This window comes from Muscardinus avellanarius, assembly GCF_963383645.1.
Source record: "Muscardinus avellanarius genome assembly, chromosome: 1".
In the NCBI taxonomy this organism is placed as follows: domain Eukaryota; kingdom Metazoa; phylum Chordata; class Mammalia; order Rodentia; family Gliridae; genus Muscardinus; species Muscardinus avellanarius.
The window spans coordinates 70670787-70698469 of NC_137786.1; the positions used below are offsets into that span (position 1 = coordinate 70670787).

The 27683-nt window shown below is 34.6% G+C and overlaps 1 protein-coding gene across 2 annotated transcripts in view; it reads right to left on the reverse strand.

Annotated features, from left to right (window-relative positions):
- Positions 1 to 27683, reverse strand: part of EDIL3 (EGF like repeats and discoidin domains 3) — a gene marked incomplete at both ends in the record, with an annotated part of 431096 nt that overhangs the window by 71167 nt on the left and 332246 nt on the right. For both annotated transcript variants that reach the window (XM_080696996.1, XM_080696995.1), the window contains one exon: positions 26152 to 26336. In XM_080696996.1, the coding sequence (XP_080553122.1) occupies positions 26152 to 26336 (185 nt within the window). The remainder of the gene's footprint in view (positions 1 to 26151; positions 26337 to 27683) is intronic.

Sequence of the window (27683 nt, forward strand, 5' to 3'; positions counted from 1 at the left end):
TTTTATCCAACTGATGTTTAAATCTAAATATTCCACCAGAGTTATGCTAACATTGATATTTTTATTAAAATATTTTTGAAGCAAACTGTACTGTTAATTTTTAAATCAATTTTCCTTTCAGAAGAGTTTGTTTCCTTTCTTTTTATATTCATAAAATTATTTCATTGGATCAATTCTTCATTTAATTTTACATCAAATATTCAGTACAGTCTTTTTTTTATATAGAAACATACGGTTTAACCTTCTGCCCATATTTTTTTGGTGGACATTTCTGCCAAATCTATTTTTCTGGCTTAAATTTATCATATAGCTCTTAACATAAAGCTTATTATTCCACTAATAGTTTGCTAGTAGTTATAGTATCTTTAGATTAGTCACACTTTTAATTTTATACTATTATTTCCAATAGCAATTTTCACTGTGAATTTGATACACATTCCTCCAGATACTTTTCTCCAAAACCGTCAAATAATGAAGCTCACCTGATGTACTCACTACTGAGATCATAAATTGAGATATAGGGCCTTATTTCTTAATGGGTTCAAAGTAGCTCATAATACAAATGCCTGTATTCTCAGTACTTGGGAGGCTGAGACAAGAGGACTGCACTTTTGAGGATAGCCTCAGCAATGTAGCAAGACTCTCAGCAAGAACAACAACAACAAAAACTTATTTTAAAGGATTTGGGTATAGCTTCGAGGTAGAATGCTTCTAGTTTCAATCCCAAGAAAGAAAGGAAGAGAAAAGAAAAAAATAAAGGAAGGAAGGAAGGAAGGATGGATGGATGGATGGATGGATGGATGGATTCTGGTTCATATAAGAATATATCCTGTTTTAACTGTGGTATTCTTTGAGCTAAAGCTGGATTACATAGAATACATTATGTACAATATAAAGACATTTTCATAGAGAAAAATATGTTTTGGTTATTGTAGGAGTTTCTACAAGTAAAGATTTTACAGGAATATAAACTCTGAAAGGGTAGGGGTTGTCTCATTCAAGTTTACACTCCTGGCAGAATCTGTTGTACATCACAAATGCTCAAAACATTTTGTGGAATTACAAAGAGAAATAGTAAGCATCTCTATCATCAACTACATATTGTAAGAATTCAGCATAGGAAAATTCCCATTTGGGATTCCATGGAAGTAGTATTTTTTTTCTTGAAGGTGTGGTAGAATCCAAATGTGGAGACAGAAATGCCTTGGGTTTATTCTAGGATGCTGCCCATTTATTAGATATAAAATGCTCACGAGTCACCACTGTAATGTGACTTTGAAAAAGTAAGATTTTGAAGGGGAATCTGAGAGCTATTACACTGGAGTGGAGAGTGGAGAGAGGGATGGGCAGAGAGAAATGGTGAAAAACTGGCAATAGGAAAAGTGGTGCCCAGGATACTGCAGAGCTAATCAGCACTCAAACCCAGAAGATAGCAACTGGGGTAGAATAAAAGGAGAGGTGCTGAAGATGCTTTGTGGCCTTCTTGTCCCTGACACACTTTCTCCTTTTAGACTGAACATCCTCTTGAGGAATTTAATTCTCTCTGTAATTAGAATTGTAGACAATATTTTATTTACTTTAGACTGATGCTTGAGCATTTCTACTACCATGTCTTATGGAAATTTCAGTGTCCCAAGAATAATCTCCCATGTTCCATCCCAAATTAAACGTCCTTTCTTAAGTCAGGTGTGACTTGATGACTGCATCGTGAAATATAAGAATCAGCTCCTATACAATCAGGCATGTGGGGTTAAATTTGATCTCTTAGTTAACTTCCCCGTTCCCCCCTCGTCTATCCTATCCCCCAGCTATACTCAGGAGGAGCTCTTATCTCCCACTTGGCTTTATAGGATTTTCTAACTGTTCCCCCCTTCCAGTGCCTCCATCCTCCAAGTCCATCCTTCATATAGCTGCCACAGCAATCATTCTGATGTGCAAATCTAACCATGTCACCCCTCTGCTTAAAGTCTTTCAGTGGTTTCCTAAATCTTGCCTTCTGGAAATGTGGTGAGCTATGATGGAAAGAGAAGTATGATTTAGAATCAGACATGAAAACCTGAATCTTGAGTCTAAGATACATCAAGCATGTGTCCTCGAGCCAGTTATTTATTTGACTCTCAGTTCAAAAGATGGATGACACTATTCTGAAAATTAAATATAATTGTATGAAATTATAAAACTCACATGCACATATGACATAGTTAAAGAACAATGTGTTAGAAAATTTTAAACTTCAAAAATATTTCCAAATGGTTACAATAATCCTTTGAATATGTACACACACAAACAGATATATATATATATACATATATATATATGGATATATGTGCATATAGTCACATATATATTCTTATACAGTCTTTAAATACATATATGATACTGCTTATGCAGAATTTTAAATTTGAATAAATAAGGTCAATTGGTATTAAAGTTCTAATATATTTCTATATAAATAGATTTCTATATTTCTAATAGTTTTATTTATATTTCATAAAATAACATAAGATTATAAAATAAAAAGCTACTTTACTGCTTTTACCAAAAAAGACAATTCAATTTTAATAAGAGTAAACTAATTTTTATCACAAGGTATTTCTTTGAATATTGCTTTAGTATCTTGCCATTAAAATAGAAAAAAAAATCATTTTTTTCATTTCTTTCAGGGCTGGCGATCAAACAGTTTTACACATGCCAAGCAAGCACTCTACCCTGAGCTACATACCCATCCCCCGAAAAAAATTAAGATTTTAGGCCTAGTTGTACAAAGTAGAATACTTCCTTCATGTGTTTTCTTTAAGAAATGGTAATATACCACCAAAATGTGCTAACATGGAAACAAAAAAGGAAGCCTTCCATTATGGCAAACTGCACTAATTAAACTCAGATGCAGGGTCGCACTTCACAGGGCATCTACCCATCTCACTAGCATTATAAGGAACATATATGGACTACCGTGTCTAATTCTTGGGACATAATTTTTAAAAATGTATTTAAAAATATTTTATCAAGAAAAAGACAGATGAGTTTGTTAAGGGTTCTATGTTCTACTTAGAATGCATATGTCAGAAAGTGGCTAGAAACTAGGTACAATGATCATATATCGTAAAGATTATGTTGTAAAGATTTCAAACACTCAGTCTGATTTTTATTATGATCTTAGAGTTCTTTTCTAAATCTAAAATGCAATCATTGAGTAAAGAGATATATGCAGTAAGCAGCTATTCAATAATACACAAGTATTTGTTATTTTCTTTTGTCTTTGTTTTCAGTTCAGAGTAGTTTTAAAATCTTATACATGACATACATTACAAATCTAAATGTTTGCAAATCTAAACATTAGTAATAGTATTCTTTAAAAATTAGTTGCCTTTCTCAGAAAGTTAAAACCATTGATCTACAGTATTTTCACTCTGAATCTTGTAACCTCTACTTCACAAACATTAAAAATGGAGTTAAATGGCTTTCCTTAAGGAATAAATGCATCAGTAGTTGTTCCAAAAAATATCTTTAACCAGAGCAATTTTTCAGCATACAGCTAGAATGTGATAAATAGCATAAGAACACACATATTGGATTTTGGTTTATTCCTAGGGCTGTATTTGTACAACATAGAATGGTTTAAAATATATTAATTTATACATATACCTTAAAATGCCTGACAGATTATCCTGCAATGCTGTGAGGTTTCATAATCTGGGATTTAGTTTTACCAGGAATAAAGCAGCCCTTCCTTCTCTTCCTTTTCATTCCTTTCTTTTCCCTATCCCCCTTTTCTTTCTTTTTTATGGTTTGGGATTGAACTCAGGGGCATTCTATCACTAAAATACACCCCCAATTCTTTTTATGTTGAAGTAAGGACTCATTGAGTTACCTTGTGATGACCTAGAAATCCTCCTTTCTCAGCATTCCAAGTACTGGAATTATAGGTGTGTATCATCATGCCCAGCCCAGTGCTACTAGGGAGCATTTCCTGCCCTCCCAGGCCAGGTTTTATCCATAGAAGTTCAATGGGCGATCATTTCTGACTTCTACAGTAGAAAAATCACAGGAGTAAAATCTGAGGAGAGACCAGGGCCTACTGAGCTGTGGTAGCTTATTCCTCTTGACTGTGCTTCCTCTGATCTTCTCACAAACAACCAAACTTACTTCCCTAACTTCCTGGAGTCTACCAAGATCAAGATGTTGGCTGGGTGGTTACTTCTCAGTCCTCTCTTTGGCCTGTTCCACTTCTCCCCTGTCTTCATGGATTCCTTCCTCTGTGTTCACATCTCCCCTTCTTAGAAAAACATGGTCCTATTGGATTGATTTTTGTTCATATGTTGCCATTTTATTGTAAGAACTTCTTTGAGAACCTATCTCTAACTATGATCTGAGAAACTAGGGGTTAAGACGTCAACAGATGAGTTTTGGGGTAAGACCCTTTAGCCTATAATAGTAATTAAAAGTAATTAAACACACACAGTCATTAAAATACATTAGCTTATTTTTTTTGAAATATTTTTTGGGCATATTTTTCAAGCTTTCACTGGATGTTTGTACACAAGAAATTTTGCTCACATAGATAACTTGGGTATTAGTTTTAACTTTAGCAAACACATTTTCAGGGAAAAGAATGAATACTGTTGATGGTTTTGACTTAGTTGATAATTCTGTCACTTATTCCAGATGTTAAGGACTAAATATTATGTTCTTGCAAATTCATATGTTGAATGTTTAATACTCAATATAATGATGTTTGGTGGCACAGCCATTATGAGGCCACTGGATCATGTGGATGAAGCCTCACAAAGGGCATTAGTACTTTTATAATAAAAAAAACAACAACAGGAGAATTTTCCCTCTCATCAGAAGTATACCAAGTTGGCACCTGATTTCAAGCTACCTTGGTTCCAGAACAGAGAGAAAAACATTTCTCTTGTTTAAATCACCCAGGCTCTGATACTTTTCTTATAGCATCCTAAATTACTAAAACAGGAGATATGCTTTAACTAAAGATGATATAAAATATTTGAAGAACCTAAAGTATTACAGAAGGATTTCAGTTGCAATTTCAAGTATCCTGACTTTATTAGCATAAAACTGCACTGAAGTTGGTTTAAAAGTTCCATTAACCATAGTAAAGAGAAATATAAAGTAGTATTTGAAAAGCATACTTGTTCTTGAGATATGGAAGTCAGTATTTTCTTTTTCTAATGAAAGAACCTCTCAGAGAAGAATTCATGTAAGGTTGCTAAATGCCTTTTCCTGTTTAATTAAAAATAAAGTTTTATCTGAAATGGATTAAGCAAAACTACTGTTTAATTAAACCAAAAACCTTTAAGAGGATCATTCCTATAAGATCAATTAACATTCTGTTCCATATTGAACATAATTAGAAAGGCAATTCTTGTAATCCACTGGAATAACCTTTAAAATTCACTTGACTTATATAACCTATTTATATCGAATTTCCTTAAAAAATCCAAGCAGCTAAAAAGAAATATATATATATATATAATATAAGAAATATATATTTCTTTAATTTCTTTTAAAATGTAATATTAGTACCCATTTTAAAATTAAAATTATTTGTAAAACAGAACTAATAAATATTATTTGAGACTTTTGACTAATTTTAGTATTCTGCATTAAATGGTTTCTCTGAAGGAGACAGAGAAAATTGAACCTTAGATTAGGGAACTGAAATATTAAGCAAATATGAAAGAAATGTGAGTATCTACATAAAAAAAATGAAGAATTTCCAGTCACAGGTTTAGAAACATTTACCTTACCTTTCTCAGTTAGCCAGCTTATGTATACATAGAAAAAAATGATACTAATGGGAATGATAGCTGGAGGTGGGGGCTTTATTATCAATCCCACTTACAAATATTTGGGAAAATTTCAGGAAACAGAAATCAAACATGTCAGCTTGACTTTTGGCTGACTATTGCTGCTTTCTGATATGGTGATTTTGATGAAGAATAGAAGAAATAAAGTAGGTAGAAAGGAGCCATAAAGGGAAAATAAGAAGAATGTAACTTTAATGTGGTAGACTATGAGAAGGCTTGTTACCTCCCAAAGTTTTTGTTGGCAGTACTCAGGGAAGTGCCTGTTTTTCAGACAATAGATTATACAAAAGAGAAATATCCTTAGGGATTAAGTGGGAGAGTAAGGTCCTAGGACACTGCTGACTGTCCTTGAACCATTTATATAAAATGGATACCTACTGATAGGACACTGAAGGCCAAGACTTAGAAGGTGCCCGACACACCTTAAATCACCTTGTGATGACTAGACTGGGGTCATCCTCACATACCTCCTCCTATCCTCCCCTCATGAAAGTTCCTTCTAAATAAGAGCCCTGCATTCTCAAATGGCTTCTCTCATCGTAAGGGGTGGCCTGCATTCTCCTTTGAATGTTCATTTCCTACTTTGCTAAATAAACCTCTAAATGTGACTGGTACCTGCTGAAATTCTATTTCCATCACATAAACCAGTAAGCCAATGACACTGTGAGTCACATGCTTAGGAGTCAATCCTTCCCCACGACGACAACTCCTAATAGAAATTTTAAGTATGCCTTCCATTTCAGGAATATATATGATACTGTTTGCTTATAATATATGATGTTATGTTTCTCCCTTCAAAAGGAAAATATTTTGAACTGTTCTCTAAGATGACTGAGTGTGTGGCTAAGGAGATGAGCAGATGTAACACTCAGTAGTGCTCAGCTGGACCAGGGTCTCCTCAGACCCAGCTGGCCGTGAGCATTTTCATTGACTCCCAGTAGAGCTTCAGGACCCGCAAGTTTGAACTGCTCCCCAGTCAATTTCAAAGGTCCTACTCGGAATCTTGTAGGCTGTCAGCCACAGCAGGCTATACCCATTAAGGAGCTGCCTGGAATTTGCCCTCAGACTGTCTCTGTTTTACACAATTTGCTTTTGAGATTCATTAGTTACTTCAGTGTAGGATGCTTCTCTGAGAACGAGTTTCCAGTGTCAGTATTTTCTCTACTACCTGTATGCTACACTACTTTATGCCATGATATTTTAGTGATTACATCTAAGTTGATTATTTCCCAATTCCAAAATAACTTTGCATATAAAAATACAATCGTTTGTTCGGTAAACGATTGGGAAGGAGGTATATAGAGGGAAGTGCCCTGTGCCTGTGTTTATATCACTTTCAATCTCACTATGATATATAATCACATTGTATCAATAAAAGTAAAAAAAAACTGACTTATTTTCTTTTTCTTTTCCATACTTTCTTTTTTTTTCCTTCTCATTTGACTTGAAATTTGACTTAAATCAACCTGTAAGATACATATGACTCACAAATACTGAGTTATTAACAAGGTGTCATGAAATACCTAGGAAAATACTATTTGGAGAAAATGCAAAGTGTCTCCTCTGTTTCTGAGGTCACTGCTGACTCCTGACAACTGCGCTCCAGTGGGTTTACGAGCTTAGTGATCTGTATTCTGCTTTGTATCTGACTTTATATTTTAACGTGATAGTTCAGACACAAAAAGCTCTCTCTTAACTCTCACACCTTGTTTTCTGACACAGGACCAAAGTTTTACCATTCCCGAATCATCCTATCTGGAGGGGAAGGGATTTAGGGAGAAGAGTAAACATCAATTGCCTTCCTGCTGCTCTTAGTCCAGAAAAAATCAGGGCAACATTCTGAACCCACTGGACAGACTCCAGGGTGCACTGCTAGAGACAGTGTCTGTGTGTGACCCTTGCATGTAGTCAGAAGACCAACATTTTGATAGATAAAAAGGCACTGGCATCCCAATTTACTAATTTTAAAACAGCAATTTGTTATGTATTTTCAAAATAGTTTCATCAATTTTACTAAAATTAGAAGAGCCACACATCGCAGGTGCATAATTACACTTGCCATTAAACACAAACACAGATGCACACAACAAAATTAGATGCAATCATTTCATTGAGAAAAGAATGGCACTTGTTTCTAATTTTCCATTTTTTATTTTAGAAAATTAAACTAAGCTGTAGTTCTCAAATTCTCAAAGACTGAAGGATATATTCTGTGCCCTCCCAAAACAATTTAGGTGAGAATTAATGGGGAGAAATATTTCACTGGATCATGGGGGAGGCCTTCTTCAGCACAAAACCATAAGAATACTCGCTATATCATATTGGACCCCACAGGGCAGGCACTGCAAAAAACCAAACCTGCCTCCAATCCATCTCTAATGACCCTTCCTTATTTGGGCCTACTATGCCCAAGTAGGGAAAAGGACCAGGGAGGTATGCACTCATTGCCTATGTGTTGGGAAGTATGGTAACTACTTTCATTGGTAACATCTTATTTTAGCCCCACGATAACCCTTTGAGGTAAGGTTGGCCTCATTTTGAAGATGAGGTGCCTTAGCGGGGCCAGGTGAGGTGCACATACCCAACGAACAGAGGTATTCACAGAGCCAAAAATTGAATCACAGTAATTTAAATCTAATCAGGTATTTTACTTCCTTGCCAGTCAAGAAACTCTTGAAGACAAAAGACTTTTCTCTCTGGGCCAGGCTGGCTGTGGACTAATATCAGGTCCACAGTGTAAGTCCGATAAGCCAACATGAGTGACCTTGTTGGGATATGTAGACTTTTATAAGTTATATTTTATAATTTTCTCAAAAGATAACTTCTGTGACACTCTTTTTTATTATGGTCTGGGAGACCATACCATTTCTTAAATTAAGTTTATGAAATTAGAATAAATTTCTCAGACCCTTATGATTTGGGGAATGACTAAGATAAATCCCACATCAGAATTCTTACTGGGATTAGCTCCAAGTGAAAAGAATTTATTTAAGCATCCATGGAAATGAAACTTTTTATTCTACACTCTGATTCAACTTCAGAAAACAACCAAGCAAAGTCCGCCCACACAATGTTATAATAATCAAATCTCAGTGAAGATCCTACTGATTAATTCATTTTTCTCATGGAGGACCATAATCTCATTTCCCTTCTTTCCAACTTTTATTATTGAAATTTTTCAGTTTTAATATTAAACGATACACTTTTAACTTCTCTTAGATAGAGGATTAAGAAATAAAACCAGTTACATTTTTTAAATGATCTCAAAATTAATTCATAATAAATATTTATAGAAATATTCTTGAGATGGGGTCGTTCATTGGTACAATTCCACTAAGCATTCTCAATTTCATTTTTACTATAACATTATCACACTATTTAAAGTGGTATTTAAAGTGTATTAGTTAATTCACCAAAAGTATTTATCAAATTGGAACTGAAGTGCTTCTAGTTTTTCAAAGAAGGCACACTTTGTATGACCTTCCGACTATACACATTGTTCTCTCTCTCTCTCTCTCTCTCTCTCTCTCTCTCTCTCTCTCTCTCTCTCTCTCTGGTACTGGGGTTCATGGAAGCCCTTCTATTTCCAGGCTACACTCCCAGACCTCTTTTATATATTTTTTAAATTTGGAAACAGGGTCTCCTAAACCAGCACAGCTGGCCTCAAACCTGCGCGCGATCCTCCTGTCTCCGCCTCTCAAGCACCGGGATTACAAGCCACCAAGCCTGGCCCACATTGTTTTCTTTTGAACTTTATTTTATTCCACCTTTCTACTCCAACTTTTTTGGCAGAACTACCTTCTACTTATTATTTATGTTTCTGCTTTAAAGTCCTTTCTCAGGATTATGCTCTGATCCTGAGACCAGATCTCTGCCATAAATTATAAAACTTCAATAGCGTTTTATATTTAATAGAATATACATTTCCCCCTCTTTCATTTTTGTTTATAGCTGTTTTATGGCCATAAACTTAAGAGCTAGAGTTCTTTTCTCCCTTCCTTTCTTCCTTCCTTCCTTCCTTCCTCCCTCTTTTTCTTTCTACCTTTGGAACTCAGAATCTTGAACTAAAATTCATTTTCTAAATGAATGTTGAATAGTAGTATGTGATTCTTAGTTATATTGCAAAAATGTGTATGTCTTGGTAAAAAAAATAATAGGGTAGAATAAAATTATTGAAATTAAAATGAATGATCATCAATGATCCCCTCCTGAGTACACTCAAGTGATAATATATGATGATGCTGAATATCTAGGAAACCTGTCTTTCTTAGGGGCAGAAAGAGGGGCCACATGTGTGGTTCTTGGGATAAAATAAATAGATTTGGTACTTTTCACTATGTAGGATCATTCTGGATTCTCTGTGGATGAGCCATCATTTTACTGCCCAGTTGTAGACATCACAATTTTCTTCTGTGGCTATTAGGCAGGTATCAATAAGAAAGGAAGGTATTTTTATTTCTGTTTGTGTGATAATAAGGAATTTGGGATCCAGAAAGTGCAAGTCATCTGTACAGGGGCTTACAATAAATCAGTGTCAGAGCCAAACAAAAATTCTTGTCTCCTTGAAGATTTCAAGATGATTCTTTCTAAACACCACATTTAAAGACATTTCTTTGGATTCTGGTACTTTACTGACTTAGCCAACAAATCTTAGGCAGGTCAGGATTTTAAGAAGTCCTATACACAGCATTGATCCAAGGGTGATTCTAAAAGTCGCTAAGGACTTTGAGCGGTTTTAGCACAATATAATTGCAAAACTGTAAAACCTTAGTACAGTAAGGAAACTGTTTTCATTCAGGCTACTGAGTATTACTAGTCTCTTCACTCATACTAACCTGCATTTTTTCACTTTCTAGTGTGTGATTTCTGCTTGCATGTAAAAGATCAGAGAAAATGACAGATTTGGCCAAATGTATACAAGCACACTCTCCTGGCTATCTCAGCTGGGCCCCCAGCTCATTCGGACACAGACAAAGCTCAGCTTAAAGGAAGAGGTTGCAAGGCTTCCCTTCCCATTATTTGGGTCCTAAAAGAGGTCACTTCAGAGCTGCAGGGTACAGCTTTGTGTGTGGTGCCCTGCAAAAGAGTGCCAAGCTGAAAGGATAAGAGGATGTGAAAAGCGCCCCAAATGTGGCTTACCAAGGCATGCTCTGGCATCACCTATTCACTCTCAGTCTGGAGCATTTTGTGCATGCAATGACTTGAATTCACTTCAGTTTGGGGGAATGCACTGACTCAAGTTCTTTTAGGCATGAACTGACTTGAGTTTGCTTCAGTCTGGGGGAATATGATATATCCTTCTTCCCCTCTATTGGGATCTTATGATTTAAACTTACAGTTCTTGTAGAGATGTGTCTTCCAGTTAGCATTAACTGGCCAGTGTAACGCTACTGGTCACCTCTCCGTTTTCTTTGCAATCCTATACACATTTGGTTTACTAGTAGAAAAAAAAAGTGACTTTGATTTTCTTCACTTTTGCTAGGCCATCGCTTATCTGTTACTTGTATTTTGTTTTGGGGATTTTAAAAAACAGGCAAAACTTTCAAATTATAAAGGAAGCAGTAAGAAATAAGATAGATCTCTGTAATATGTTTCCCATTTATTTGATGCATTAAGAACATCAACCTTGGAAATTAATCTATTTACATTGTATATTAATGGGTTTTAGTATATTTTTAAAAACCCCAAAGAATAAAACTTCCAAAAGGGATTCTATATTTTCTATATTTAGGCCTTATTAGCATTTTAATTCCTGGTATTTTTATTAATGGAACATTTTAAGTGCTGTGTTTTTTAGCTGCTTTTCCTAAGAGCTAATAATATTTTGAAGAGTATGATTCTATATCTATATTTCTTTCCAAAGACCACCATGACTAAGGAATCAAAGAAAAACAGCACCCAAACAATCAGCAGCTAGAATTTTATAAAATATAAAATATTTTTGCCATTATTTTTCCTCAATTACTTGACATCCTTGATTTCTTGCTGGTTAGTATGTTCTGGTAAATGGAAGAAAAGTTGCCCACTAATATGAATGGTGAGCTCAGAAAAAGAAATGGTATGGGCATTCTCTTCTCCACTTCTTGCTTCTGAGTAGTTTTATTCATGTGGTTGGTGGGGACTAATCTGTAGCCAACCTGCATTCCAATTTCACACCTCAAAAGAAAATGTCAGCTTCAAGGAATAGGTGGCTGGGAGTTAAGGATTACTCCAAAGCTCCTCTAAATAATAGTTTTGACATACATTATGATGTGTGTGTCTCTACAAATGTAGCTTAAAGAAACTTCTTTCACCTCTGCCTCCATATTCTCTGTGAATATCTCAACAAAACGTCTCCATTAAGTCCTTTTTGTTTGGAAGTCCTGAACTTTCCACTGATGGACAGACCTATGGTCAATCCCTACATGGCTCTATCAGCAGCATTCTTTATAAATACCCTCTTAGACCAGGAAAACTCTACCAAGGAAGTGCCTTTCCAGAAGAAGGAAAGCTGGGCTCAGAAAACCACAGATAAAGAATGGAGGTGATGGTGACAGATCTCAGCACTTTCTATTAACAGTTAAGTAGATCTATTATGGAAAAATCTAGAAGTTTCCTCAATATTTGGAATACATTAGATGAAAAGTTAGAGATACTAAGTACCTACTGTTTCTTCCTTTACTAAATAGAACATAGGCACAGGACTTGGGGTCAAAATGAACTCTAGTACTACTTATCTCCAGAGTATCTTTGTTAATACTGAAGAAAAGTCAGAGAAAGGAGCTCAGATGGGCTCTTACACCCGTTTAGATATCATGCGTGTTATTTTATTTGTGTGATTCTGTTCAGTCTTCCAAAATATCTGTATTTCCACGTACTATATTTCTGCAATGACCAAACTGATTCTAAGGAATGCCAAGACATTTCCAGTGTCACACAGGTAAGATCAAAATTTGAGTTCAAGTACTTAAATGTGTGTTATTTCAATAATACAAAACAACTAAGCCAAAAACCAAATAAGAAAAACCCAAAGGATCCCAATTGTAATATAGTGTAGTTTCTATAAACTGCAGACAACAAAAGTCTCCAAATTTCATTAAGTCACTTATGGACATTTTTGGCAACTTCAACCCAATTCAGAGATGGGAAATATTATGTTAAGTTCTCACATATTGTGAAAGACAATCAGAGTTTATTATTTAAAGTTATGTGTGGATCCAAAGGGCTCATCTAATTCCCTAAAATCCATTAAGCAGAGAAGAGCTAGAATAAAACATTGTTCCATTTTCCCCAGAAAATAATGGAGATTGATAATTTTAAAGTGGAAATCAATTTAAGTAAATTTTTCTAGAAGTTAATAAACTTACTGGACTTTCCAGTATCTATTTATCTCGTATAGAGACACAAAACAAAATAATTACAGATGGGCACTCTCCTAAAGTCATTATTCACTGACCAAAAAACAACACTATATCAGCATTAAAACTTCATTCAATTAGATATACCAGAAGGATGAAAGCAAATTAGAAGAAGCAAAAATAGGGACGCTAGATTTAGCCATGAAATATGGGATGCCTAGATACATTTGAATTTCAGATAAACTACAATTTTACTTTAAGTATTTCTCCTGCAATATTTTGTGCATTATACTAAAAACTACTCATAATTTATCTGAAATTCAAATTTAATAGAGTTTCCTGTATTTTTATTTAGCAACTTTAAAGAATAGAAAATGCTGCTGGGCCTAGTGGTGCACGCTTGTAGTCCCAGAACTTGGGAGGCTGAGACAGGAAAATTGCATAGGTTCGAAGCCAGCCTCAGCTACTTAGTGAGGCTCAGCAACTTAGTGAGACCCTGTTTCCAAATAAATTATAAAATAGGTCTGGGAGTATAGCCCGGAGTAGAAAAGTCCCTGGGTTCCACCTGCAGTACCACACACACACACACACACACACACACAATAGAATAGAAAATGACATATATAGTTTCATTGAGTACTAAGTCAATAAAACAATAGCTAACATTTTCATAGTAATTATCTCAAGCATTTTAGAAAGTATATTCTATTTCTGAACATAATTCTATAATATAGATACTATTATTTTTATTTAGAAAATAAGAAAATAGGACCATTGAGACCATGACAGGTATAACTTCTTGCATGCAGTCACAGGACAAGCTAGTGGTAGAGGATGACATTTGAACCCAGATGGATTTGAGTGAGAGTTTAACATCCTAACCATTGTGAAATGCTTCCTGTTATCAAAAGTATCAGTGAATTAAAGGATACAGATTGACAATTTGAAAATATTATTTAACAAGTTTTCAATATGCATTAAGAACTTATGCTACAAAAGGCTTCTTTAGAAATTGGTAATACTTATGGCCATTATTAGGAATATCTATTTTGTGTACTTCAAATATACAGACTTAGATTGATCTGATGTCTATTAAGTAATGATTTTAATAGCAAATTCTTAGTTCCTCCCAATTCTGTAGGAAATAAAGTATATCAAAGGATAAATATGCATGTTGCCTAGTGCTACATATATATATATATATATATATATATATATATATATGTAAACAAAATAGGTAACACACCTATGTATATATGCATAAACACACATACATCATATAAGTGGAAGGAGTAATTAATAAAATACTAAAATATTTAAAATCCTTAATGCCATCTAGTAGTATAAATATAGGTATATTTATATAGTATATTATATTATTGCATAACATAATATATAAAATATAATATAAATATAATATATTATATAAATATATTATATATAGTATATATGTTATCTATTGTGGTGATATTTATTTCCCACTTTAATGTGAAATGGTAAATTTCTTAATATTTAATAATATATAGTTCCTAAATAGGGCATACTTAAATTATAGCTATGGATGTGGATGTACTTTCTCATAGATTTTATATCTGATTCCACATGTCTATTTGATATACTTAATTCCCTACAGAATTAGGAGGAACTAAGAATTTGTTATTGAAATCATTTCTTAAAAAACATCAGATCAATCTAAGTCTGGATATTTGAAATATACATACTGTTAGAAACATTAATTTGTAGTATCCCAATATGCTACTCCTAAACAAAAATTAGATTCATATTCAATTTTAAATTTAGTATAAATAAGCAAGCCTCATTAAAACTGTTGCCTCTAAATAATTTAATTTCACCTAATCTAGGGGTATTTGTCCTAAAAGACACATTTCTGTGTTCAAATCAGACTGAACAGCATCTAAGTATCTGGGGAGAGAATTTCAGAATCTGTGTCCTCAGCTAGCCTATGCCAGCTGACTCTATTGCGGGAGGTCTCTAAACCACACTTTGAGAAAATGACTTTGATACCCAAGATACAAGCAGCTGGGGGTGGGCTCCTCCCTCATCAAGAGTTTTAAAGCTGTTTGATTTTTAGAATTTTGCCTAATTTCCCATTACAGAGTTTGAGGCAGCTGTAGAAAACATACACATATATATTTAGTGATACATTTCTAAAGTTCTCTTAGATCCATTATCTTGTATTACAGCTCCTCCCACATCATCAGACATATGTCTCACAGAACAGGTGAGTCCTGTGGTACTCATGAAGGCCATCAAATCCTAGAGCACTGGGAATCAAACTCCAACTCCAATGTGCTCCTCATAAAAGAAACAAAGGTTGAGTCCCTCACAGGTGGTAGGATGTAGAGAAAGGAAAGGAAAGTGACTCAGAATTAGCAAGAATAGTTTTCCAATTACATTTGCCTTTACTTTATTCATTTACTTAAAGCCCTCTTAACCACAATTGGTTTTCCTAATTATGTCGTATATACATTGACAATAATAATCATATACAATGCCATAATGATAATGACTACAACCTTGAATGTAATCACAATTATATTTTATTCTATACTTTACGTTAAAAACTACTGAACCAGATATAATTTAAAAAGCAATTAATAATGGCTCTATTTAAATATGTCAGTTTGTCTCTTTCTCTTGTTGGATAATCTTGTATGAAGAGTTTTTCATCAGTGGTTGGGAGAATATGCAAATCGGCATACCAAACCATTCAGTTGAGTGAACCTATCCATACACTTCTGTCTCCTTTAAAATCATCTGACTCAACAGATGCTAAGCAAGAAGATAGAAAATTTATGGCATGATAGAAATCTGTCAAGTATAGAGGCTGTGTGTGGTCTGACTTGTTAAGTAAATAAAACCAGCTAAGAAAAAAAACAATGGTCCTTTTATATTTCAGAGTTCTGACCATCTTGTCCTCAGCATGTGGGACCTGCCACAAAATGCCTAGTGGTTATGTTTAGTGTCCTACTTTAAGGAAAATTGGTGAATTTCCTAATGTGTATCGCACATTAATATTGAACACGTCATTTATAAAAAATACTTCTTTCATCGGGATGAATAGAACTCAAAACCAAAGCATGTGAACGTTTGTAGGAGAACAAACTTTACCAAGTTTTTATACAAAGACCAGACAGTGAGGATCCTCTGCCATTTTAAGCATAATGCTAACAGAGTTTTAAGAAAATTACTGAATGCATTTCAACATTGAGACTAAAACATTTTACCACTTGAATAACAGATTGACACTTGTGTAGTGTTTTCAATTTCCCTAGCTCAGACCTTTAGTCCATAGGAACTGTATCTTAACAGGTAAAACTATTCTCATTGCTTTCCTTGCATACAGTGATCAATATATGTGGCACAATTAGGATAGAAGTTCTCTATTCTTCAGGTACATCTGGGCTAACTTGAACTTTGGGGTATCATGTAGATCTACAGTAAAAACTATTGCACTGAATTAAAAATGTTTTTTGAGTACATGTATTTCATACGTGTATTTCATTTGTCCATGCTGAAAAAAACATGTTGATTAAAAAAGCTGCTATATGATATCAGACATAAGCAATCATGAAAAACAGCATTCGGTGGATATGAGAAAATATGGATTCAAGAGGCAAGTTCTGTTATTTATGGGATCAAGTCATGTAAGCTCTGCAAGGTTTTTTACACATTTGAGATAGAACACTTTTTTTTTTTTTTTTTTTTTACAAATGATGGTATATACCCAGATTTTTAGAAAGATACAGTGAAAAAAGTACTGCAAAATCCCTTTGCAAATAGTAAAGTGGTATAGAATTGCAATTTAATTACCATATTCCAAAGTGGTTTCTGGGGATATTGAGTTATTTTTAAAAATTACTCCATGATCAAATAAGATGAAAAATTACCAAGTAAAACAAAGCTAAACAAATGCTTTCCTAGAGGATTCTTGGGAGTCTTTTCTATCTTAATATACAAGTATTCAAGAAAAGTAGAAAAGAAGGTAATTTACCATATTCACCAAAAAAAAAGAGGCATAGAAAATCCCCCTTTTTGAGAACCTATAGTTTTCAAAAAATGTATGATTTTCAGTGTATATTTTGGGAAATGTTGATAAAAGTCATCATTTGGAGAGAAAGAAAATTTATATTAAAATATTACATTTTTAGGATGAAAGAGTGATGTACAATGTTCTAAATTTATCAGTTCGTAAGCAAATGAGGAAGAATAAACCTTTTTTTGTGATTTGGATGGGTCTGTGGTCAGGAGGACTCCACTGTGGTAGGAAATTATCTGAAGAAAAGCATTATCTAAAAAAAATTAGAAAGTCTGAGTACTGAGGAACAGCTTAGATTCTCAACAAGAATGCGGAACCAAGAGAGAAGTTGTTGGTGGAGAGCCGAGGGTGGAGGTCAGAATTATTTCTGTGCACCTAAGTATATAGAAACCTAGTCAAGGTGACATCAGGTGACCACTGAGGGCCAGAGCAGGGCCTGAAACTCACAAGAAAATGAAGGAAACAAGTAAAATCAGATGGAAAGTGACACTTCTAAATTATGTGACTGACCCAGGGAAGGGACCTAACTAATAAGTTGGGAAGTCTTTTTTTTCTCTTCTTTTTTTTTTTTTTATTTTTTATTTTTTTAGTGGTACTGGGGTCCTGGAAGCCCTTCTACCTCCGGGCTTCACTCCCAGACCTATTTTTATATTTTTATTTGGAAACACAGTCTCTTAAACCAGCGCGGCTGGCTTTGAACCTGCGCAATCCTCCTGTCTCTGCCTCCCAAGCGCGGGGATTATAAGCATGCCCACCACACCCGGCCCTGTAAATTGGGAAGTCTGAACCTAGCTCTGCTTTGAAACGGTGGTTGCAATAGGAAATGCCTATCTATTTTTGTTCTGCAATATAAATTCTAGTGAGTGATCAACTTGTGGCTGTAGGCAGATAGATGTGAGTTTAGCTAAAGCTTAAAGGATCTCAAAGAAGAATGTGATCAAAGGTTAATGGAAGAAGTGGTGTGGCAAAGTGAACCTACCCTTTTCCAAAGCTATCATTTAGCTTTGAAGCAACTTCACTTCTTAACAAATATGTTAATTTATTAATGAAACAGATAATGAGTGCAGTATTTGCTATAAGTAAATTTATTTTATGTTGACATAAGCTAGCAAATAAATACTTCATGAATGAAAGGCATCTACAATCATGAAAGTAAACAAAATTGAATTATCTACTTATTAAAGCATTACTAGCTTTGGAGAAAAATTCCAAAAGTTTGTAGGATAAACCAAAACAAATAAACCAGGTGAGCTTGACCATGACCAAGATTGCTGGTCAAATAGCAGTGTTCTCTAAAATGTGATGTGTGCACAAACAGACACACCACTGAGTTCTGGGAAGAAAATGTATAATTTCACTCCTATATTCTATCTGTCTTACATTAAGCCAAAAATAGGAATTGTATTTTTCAAATACTTAGTATGTACATTTTTGATGTTGAGTAATATTGTCAAGGATATGCAATTTTATAATGGGGACCACATTAAAAATAGAGTTAAGCAAATTGCATTTGTTATTAAATTTGAAAGCTACAGAGGTACCAGGTTCTCTCATCCAAATAAAGTAAGTGGCTGAAACTGTTCTGGTAAGGCTTGGGCAAAAAGTGCTACCTATAAAAAAATTCCTACCTACTCCTGAAACAAGTAATCACTTCACTAACTAAGTGATCTATTAGTTATTGTGGTAAAATTTGTTGCATAAGCTATGTAGCATGTGTTGAGACTCCCCTTCTACTACCGACTGGCTCCACAATCTTTAATACGTTTTTCTAACACCATAACCTCATTATAAAACAAACATAAGTTAGTTCACTGAGACTGCTGTTTTAAAGACAAAATGATATCAGCAATCAAAATTGATTCGTTTTCTTTACAAATGCTCCTCCAGTTGAAAGGGTAGTCCCAAGTTTGTATTTTTATTCATTGATGTATTTTTCATCTTATATTTTTGGGAATAAATAACTACCATTCTTACAAATATTTTGTTAGTGCCAAAACAACGAACATGCCACGAATTAGAAATCATTTGCACACAAAAGAATCAAAAGTAATTTAATGCTTATTATAATAAAAATATGAATGAGTCTGCTGTGTAGATATAATTCTTATATTCCCTCTGTTCAGTTTCTCAGCGGTTTCAAATATTGGTTCTAAAAAGAAGCAACCAGCTTCCTACATTTCTGTTTATTGCTGTTTGAACATTGAATCCATGATAACAGCTCTGGCTTCTTTTTTTTTAATCCACTAAATATTTCTATCCAAACATCTATTCAGTTTTGTTTTGCTTATTAAAATGTTTTATTTTTGTACTGAAAAGTGAACCAAGGGGTATCCTACCCCTGAGCTGCATCCCCAATTCTTTTTATTTTTTATTATGAAATGCAGTCTAAGTTCCTGAGGATCTTGTTAAGTTGCTGATGCTATCCTTGAACCTGTGATCCTCCTGTCTCAGCCTCCCAAGTATTGGGATTATAGGCATGTTTCACCACATCCAGCTAAGGTATGATGGTTCTTTGATTCACCTAGTATAGCCCAGAGTATAGCAGCCTTTTGAAAGCATGGATGCCCTTTCACAACCATTCATAAAATAAGTTACATTGCTTGATCTTTTTTAGACCTCTTTTATAGTTAGTCCCTTCATACAATCTTACTGTTTACTATATGTGAAATTGGAGCTGTAAATTGAAAATCAGAGTAATCCTTCAAATTGACAAATGATTCCTAGAGGCCTGCTGGTCACTTGATCCTTGAGGACCTTTCCTTCAACTCCTAAATAAATAAATAGTCCATAGGGAAAGAGAAGTTCAATGACTCTAAAATGGTTATGAATCATATGGCTAAAATATTCTCTTTTTTATATTTGAAATAGACTCAATTCTAAAAATAAATAAGAATTATTTAATTTGGAAGATTAAATTCAAGTGCTTTCTTACATATATGCACAAAATTAGCATTGAAATGAAGCTCTGTGGGCTTAGATGCAATTTTGACAAAGGTAAACACTAAAATGTGCAGTCTTAACACCTCTATAAATTCTAGTAATTTATTTGAAATACCAACTAGACTACCTTAAATTAATAAATATCTTGTGAAAGCAACCAAAAGGCCATTTCCTAGGTACATGGTGACATTTTCTTCCTCTTGGTCATTTAGGTTATGTCATATTTTATAAATTTTTAGCTGATATATTTTTAGACAGTGATTACCTATTTTTCTATAGCTATCATCAGTAGGACAATGGATGCATATACAGTATATTCAGTGGAAGAAAATGTGTAATGCTTATTTTAAAATTAATTTTTGTTCAACCCATATTCTTATAAAAATGTTTAAAATATAATTCAACTAGATGTTAGGAATGTCAAAACCACTGTTTGGGAATGACTAACTCAGGATTTTTTACTTTAGAAGTTAAGATTGTTGAGAGGCAGAAACTAAGATTTAACTTTTGGAAAATCTACTGGAAGAGCATTTTGCTCAATGTTTTGATAAGTTTTAAAGATCTGGAGAACAAGCAGGGCGTGGTGGGGCATGCTTGTAATCCCCATCCTTGGGAGGCAGAGACAGGAGGATTGCGCTCGTTCGAAGCCAGCCTTGCTGGCTTAAGAGACCCTGTTTCCAAATAAAAAATATAAAATAATAGGTCTGGGAGTGTAACCCGGAGGTAGAAGGGTTTCCAGGAACCCCAGTATCACCAAAAAAAAAAAAAAAAAAAAGTTCTGGAGAACATCATATATCATATACATGCCAGTGATAGTGATCTTTAGGTCTGAGAAATGCCTCAGTTAGTATACTGCCTGTGGGTCTAACACATTTTTGCCATGTTCAAATAGAACATAAAGGAAACTGCATAATAATTACCTAATTAATAGTAACTCAAGGAAGCTAACCAGATATATATGATTATTCCTAAAAAAAAAAAACACTGGAATATTTGCATGACAGTTTCAGATACTTTGACTGTATAGAAGAGACCAGAAGAGACAATAGTTATTAATATATATAAAATGTTAAAATAATACTTGAATGCATGGGGATTCCATATATATATATATATATATATATATATATATAAATTTCCTCAAATATATCACAGTTAAGTGTAATAGTCTCTGGGGGAATTCATTTCCAAAAATTAAATCTCCAGATATTATATGATTATGTTTTAGTAAAATATATAAAACTGAAATAAAACTTTCCTTGTTAAAAGAATCACATGCATAATTGGTAAATGAAATAATTTTCTTTAAAATTCAATTAACAGGAGAGTACTAATGAAGAAAGAGAGTTTAAATGACAGAAATGTTTTCTTCTGAAGAGCGATTTCTCTGAATTAATGCATTTTACTTAAAAATACAACTAAATTCATAAGCTCAGAGTCTTCAAATAAAATAAAAATTGATTTCTGTATCAGCAGCTCAAAACAAAATTACCCTATATATTAATTTTTCTAAAATTTAATCTCATTTTCAACCAAAATACTAACAAGCACTGATGCCAACAATGTACAATTGAGTAGATTAGATTTTCTTGAGGAAAGAGCACTAAAAATAGTCACAAATCTGAACTTTTTTTTCACATGACATGAGGAAAGATAAATAAGAGATGTCGATTTACTTTGCCTTGGGGAGTCTGAATATGTTTGACACAATGAAAATTAGACATCTACTAGACAAACTGGTCCTTGAACTGACAGAAAATCTGTCATCAACTGAATGAATTAATTTGAACATGCAAGTTACTTTAAGAAGACAGCTGAAAAGCCATCTTAAAATAATGGATGGAGTTTTGCACTGAAAACCAGACCCCGAATCGTGTAGAAATATTTGTTTCTATCTTTCTAAAGAAATTTGACATTGGCAATTGCTTTATTTGGGTATTTCTAGAGTCTTCCAGCCTGCCTGAGATACTGTTAGGGTATAAAAAATTTGTCTTATTCTATGAGACATTATGACTCACAAATGTTAAGCTATACCACCATGTTAATCTTAGATATTTCTTGAATATTTACAATTTTAAAGCATTTCAGCCAGGTGAGGTGGTTCAAGCCTATAATAGCAGTACTTGGGAGGGGGAGACAAGAGGATTGCAGATTAAAGGCCATCCTATGGTAACTGAATAAGGACATGTTTCAGAATGAAAAATAAAAATAAAATAAAATAAAATAAAGGCTTAGGGTGTAGCTCAGAGGTTGCATGCCTCTGGGTTCAAGCCCTGGATATACATACGCACAAGCACATGTACACAGAAAGTAGATTTTTATGGTTTATTCAAAGAATCTGAAAGGCCATATATTATTAAATTTTACTTTCCTTAGTTTTTGAAAAATTATAGAATATGGGTCTAAGGATTTAATTCGGTGGCAAAACGTTTGTCTAGAATGTGTGAGGACATGGGTCTAATCTCTAGCAATGAGAAAGAAAGAAAGAAAGAGAATATGTGTAATAGTTGATATCTTGCATTGAGAATCAAACTTATATGCTATATAGGCCCTAATCCAGGGGTTTGATTATTCTCTGAAATAATCATTTGTTCAAAAAATTTTTATGGAGTACCTACTAAGTGCCAAGTATTGTCACATTATATTTGGTCAGATACTGAACAACAAATTGAGAAATTCAACAAGGCAAACATTATATTAGACTTTCTGAAGTAAACAATCTAGTATGAAAAAACAATTTCCAATACAGTATGATAACATTACTGTGAGAGAATTGTAGAGAACATAATAATCCAGTGAATATCCTCCCCGTATCCATGGCTTCAATGACCACAGATTCAGACTCACAGTGAACCTTGGTTTGAAAATATGAAATGGAGCCAGGCGTGGTGGCGCATGCTTGTAATCCCAGCATTCAGGAGGCTGAGACAGGAGGATCACAGTTCATGGACAGCCTCAGCTACTCAGTGAGGCTCTCTGCAACTTAGTGAGACCCTGTTTAAAAATAAAGAATAAAAAATAGGGCAGGGGTTGTAGCTCGGAGGTCAAATGCCCCTGGGTTCCATCCTCAGACCCGCAAAAAAAAAAAAAAAGAAAATATGAAATGGAAACTTCCATAAATAAATGATTCATAAGTTTTAAATGTCATCCCATTCTGAGTAGTGTGACAAAATCTTTGCTGTTGTGCTCTGTCCTACTCAGGGCAGAATCATCTTTTTGTCCAGTGTATCCAAGCTGTATGTGCTACCTACCCACTAATCACTTATCAGCCATTTTACTTATTAAATTGACTGTCACAATACTGAAGCACTTGTGTTCAAGTAATCCTTATTTTACTAGATAATGACTCCAAAATATAGGAGTAATGAGCAAAGGAGACACTAGGACATAAAATATAGATACACAATTTAGCTCTGGTATAAAATAGCATTGATGTGGGGCAGATAGAAACAAAGACTGTCCCTGGTCTCAGGAATTCACTGGGGGTTATGGAATGTATCCCTCAAGGATAATGGAAGATTACTGTATAGAAGAAAAATATTCAATCAGACATGAGCAGGATGCAGCTGGCAGTGCAGCCTTCCCAGAAAAAAAGTACATCCAAAGTGTAGTTGAATGTTTTAAACATCAGAAACTTGATAATATGGTTCTCTTCCCATTTTTTCCTATAGGATAAGGACATTTACAAAGGAACAGGAGACAAATAGTGTTTGGTTTGAGAAACTAAAGTAAATTTAAAAGAGTATGGTATGAGATAAAATTGAGCCAAATAATGCAAAAACCTTTTAGGCTTTATTAAGAAATTTGCATTTTATTTTAAGCATGATGAAAAGTAATGGAAGGATTTATTTATTTATTTACTATTTATTTATTTATTTATTTTTGTGGTACTGGTGTTCCTGGAAGCCCTTCTACCTCTGGGCTATACTCCCAGACCTATTTTATATTTTTTTAAATTTGGAAACAGGGTCTCTTACGCCAGCAAGGCTGGCTCCGAACCAGAACCAGGGCGATCCTCCTGTCTCCGCCTCCTAAGCACAGGGATTACAAGCGTGCGCCACCACGCCTGGCTGTAATGGAAGGATTTAAAATAGGGGAGTAAGAAAATAATATCTGCATCTTGGAAGCACACGCACACACATACACACACACGCGCTTTTACACATAGACACACATGAGTTTTAATTCCGAAACAATAGACTTTTCAAAAGATTGGGACCATCAACAGAAAAACTGGTTAAGAATATTTTGCATAAACCCAAGTGAAAGTCAGTGTTAGTTTGGATCACAAAGTGGGCATGAGAATAAAGGAGAATTGATATGATCTTAGGGTACTTGAATCCTCTACAGTAATAATTTAAATCATTCACTGGGCGTGGTGGCGCACGCATGTAATCCTAGCATTCAGGAGGCTGAGACCAGAGGATCGCGGTTAGAGGACAGCCTCAGCTACTTAGTGGGGCCCTTTGCAACTTAATGAGACCCTGTTTCAAATAAAGAATAAAAAGTAGGGCAGGGGGATGTAGCTCGGAGGTCGAATGACCCTGGGTTCCATCCCCAGACCCGCAAAAACAAAACTAACTAAATAAATAAATACATGAATAAGTAATCGACATTTGCTAACTGTGTTCATCTGAGCTTGTAGAACTGATAAAAGAAACATTAGCGGGAGGATAACAGGTAGAAGGAGAGTAGCCTAGAGAGAACACTGGGAGATGCCAGGTAGGAGGAAATATAAGTTTGATGTCATGTACAACAATAAAAGCTCTATTTTAAGAAAGAGGTAATTTCCTAAGAGCATGAGCAATGTTGTCACTTGATCTTGTGTTAACACTCTTTGTCATAGTCCATGGTGAATAAACATTGCTAAATAAATGGTTTAATTTAGTACATGTTGCTAGATGGAAGAATGGACACCAGTTTGGGTGTTGGGATGACATACAAAAAGCACATTTCCTACTTTCAAAAATAGAAGGAGAAAGATAAGAAGATTTATCCATAATGTGTGGTAGCTGAAGAAAGAGTGCAAGAAAATTCCAGATAAATAAAGATCCAGGTAGAATATAAAGGAGAAGTAAACCAAAATTGAATATTTCCAATTTGTACTTAGAAAAGTAAAGTCAAATAAAACGAACGGAAAGGGACTATTAAAATTTCAGGTGACTTGATCAAGAATAGTTTCAAACTTGGCAAATCTGGCTTGATCCTGAGGGGTGAGCATTTGCTACTTTTTAATGTTTTTAGATGTGCAATAAATTATCAAAATTATAAACTCATTGATACATCATAGAATCAATAAGAAATGAACTCATGTCTAAAAAGAAAGTGACCTTATGTCGAATTGAGCTGTGCAGTTTTTATTTTTACCACAGAAGTTGCTAACAAAATCTATGCATACTTAAAAGTACTCCACAAATAAGTGCTTTACAAGATTCTTACAAAGCATTAGATGTAACTGTACTTCAACTGCAAATGATAGGCTCCCCCAAATCTATTTTTTTCAACTATAAACAAGTTCTATTATGAGATCATGATCAAATTGCTCCATTGCTTAGCAACCACAGGTAGAGAGACAAAATGTCACGATAAAAAGCCATGATACTACGAGAACACCTTCAGGTTAGTGACATGATTTCAGTGTCCTTTGGATTCCTGCTGTAGCACTTTCTAAACCAATATTAACACAAAGCATTGACGAGAGTTAAAATGCAAATGCTCTCAAGTCGATCAATTGACCTATTATACACAATGTGATCTGTACCGTCTCTGCTGCATCAACCTAACAGTACAATCTATAAATCAATGCCAGAGTTAAAATAGCCCAGGGACATGGCTTCATGAGGAATTTCTGTTTAACCAATTTAGGTTAGCCTAGGACTGAGGCACATTTAAGAGGAGGTGAACGTGATGATTCCAAAATTCACCGAAGAAACAGGAAAGGCAATAAGGAAGAGTGGGTGATAAAAGTCTTAGGAAACTTTACCTGTAACCACTGTGACTGGTCATTGTGGCCTGAGGTCCAGGCATTCACTTTGCCTTGCTTGTCCAGCCGAGCTTTCCTGGGTTCCCAAGTGAACATGTCCATGTTGAGTGTTCTGAAGACGCTGGAGGCACTGATCTGATAGTCTTGTATATGTCCTGACTTCATCCCCAAAGGCTCAGAACAGCCTGTGAGAAAGTGAGAAGAGCTCCATGAGAAAACTAATGCACCATCCTGGAACATTTCTGTGCTCATTTTGGACAGGCAAAAGAAGATTAAACAGAATGCTATTCATTCCTCTAAAGAGATAGCATCTACATTCAAAAAAGGGGGTTATAATCAAAAATAAATCTGGAACAAAATAGAAAAACAAGATAGCCAATTCAGGCTATTTGGTCTGAATACATTTTGAAAAAATTGAAAACAAGGCAGACAATTCAAACTACTTTTCTGTGATGGATGATTTTGCAAAATGAAAACAATGTTGGAATGTTCTCTCCTGTCTCATTACTGGAAGCCTTGTGACGGTTCCCTCGTTTTCACCCGTTTAATTCTGTCTTTAAAAATGGGACATTTTCTCATAAAGGATATTTGGTTTCTTTTATCTGTTTTCATAATACTGCAAATGAAAATTCCCTCAGTACAAAGTCATTTTCACAAACTGCTCCACTGTTATATTCCAAACTGGACAGCATTTTGTTGTCTAAGAAATAAATGCTAATCTTTATCACTGAGTCTTAACTGCACCAACATGGCTCTCTTTGGAAGACAGGAAGATAATATTTACCCAGCATGCAGCATGTGCAAGTATAGAATTTAAACTAGGAGGTAAGATAGCAGAAGAAAATAAATTCTGGCAGAAAGCCATTACAATGTTTCACAAAAATAATGTTTTTTTGTATAAATTCTCATATTTCAATCATACTCAATAAGTTTTACTGTTTGAATATTCCTGGAAGATTCTCAAATCTCCCATGTATGTTTTCAAGTTTGACATGACACAAAATTTGGGTTTGTCTGTTACTGAACTGAAAACTCTGTGTGTATCTGTGTGTATGTGTGTATGCGTTCTTGCACATTGGCACGCAACTTTCCAATCCTGAATTGTTAAGAACAACATTTCACTTATGAAGTTTGTAGTAGGAACTAAACCAATGATATAATTCTACCATTATACTAGCCAGTGACTACAGCTTTCTTATGGAAAATCGTTACATTTGGTTAGGAAACTCATAGGTAAGTTTGATCATCAAGGAAGCAAAGAAAAAAGAGGCGACTCAATTTCTTTTCTTTCTTTTTTTTTTTTTTTTGGTGGTACTGGGGTTCCTGGAAGCCATTCTACTTCCAGGCTAAACTCCCAGACCTATTTTATATTTTTATTTGGAAACAGGGTCTCTTAAGCCAGCGTGCTGGCTTAGAACCTGCGTGATCCTCCTGTCTCCGCCCCCCAAGCACGGGGATTACAAGCGTGCGCCACCACGCCCGGCAGAGGGTACTCAATTTCTAAGGTTGGCCTCAAACTTGTGATCATGCTG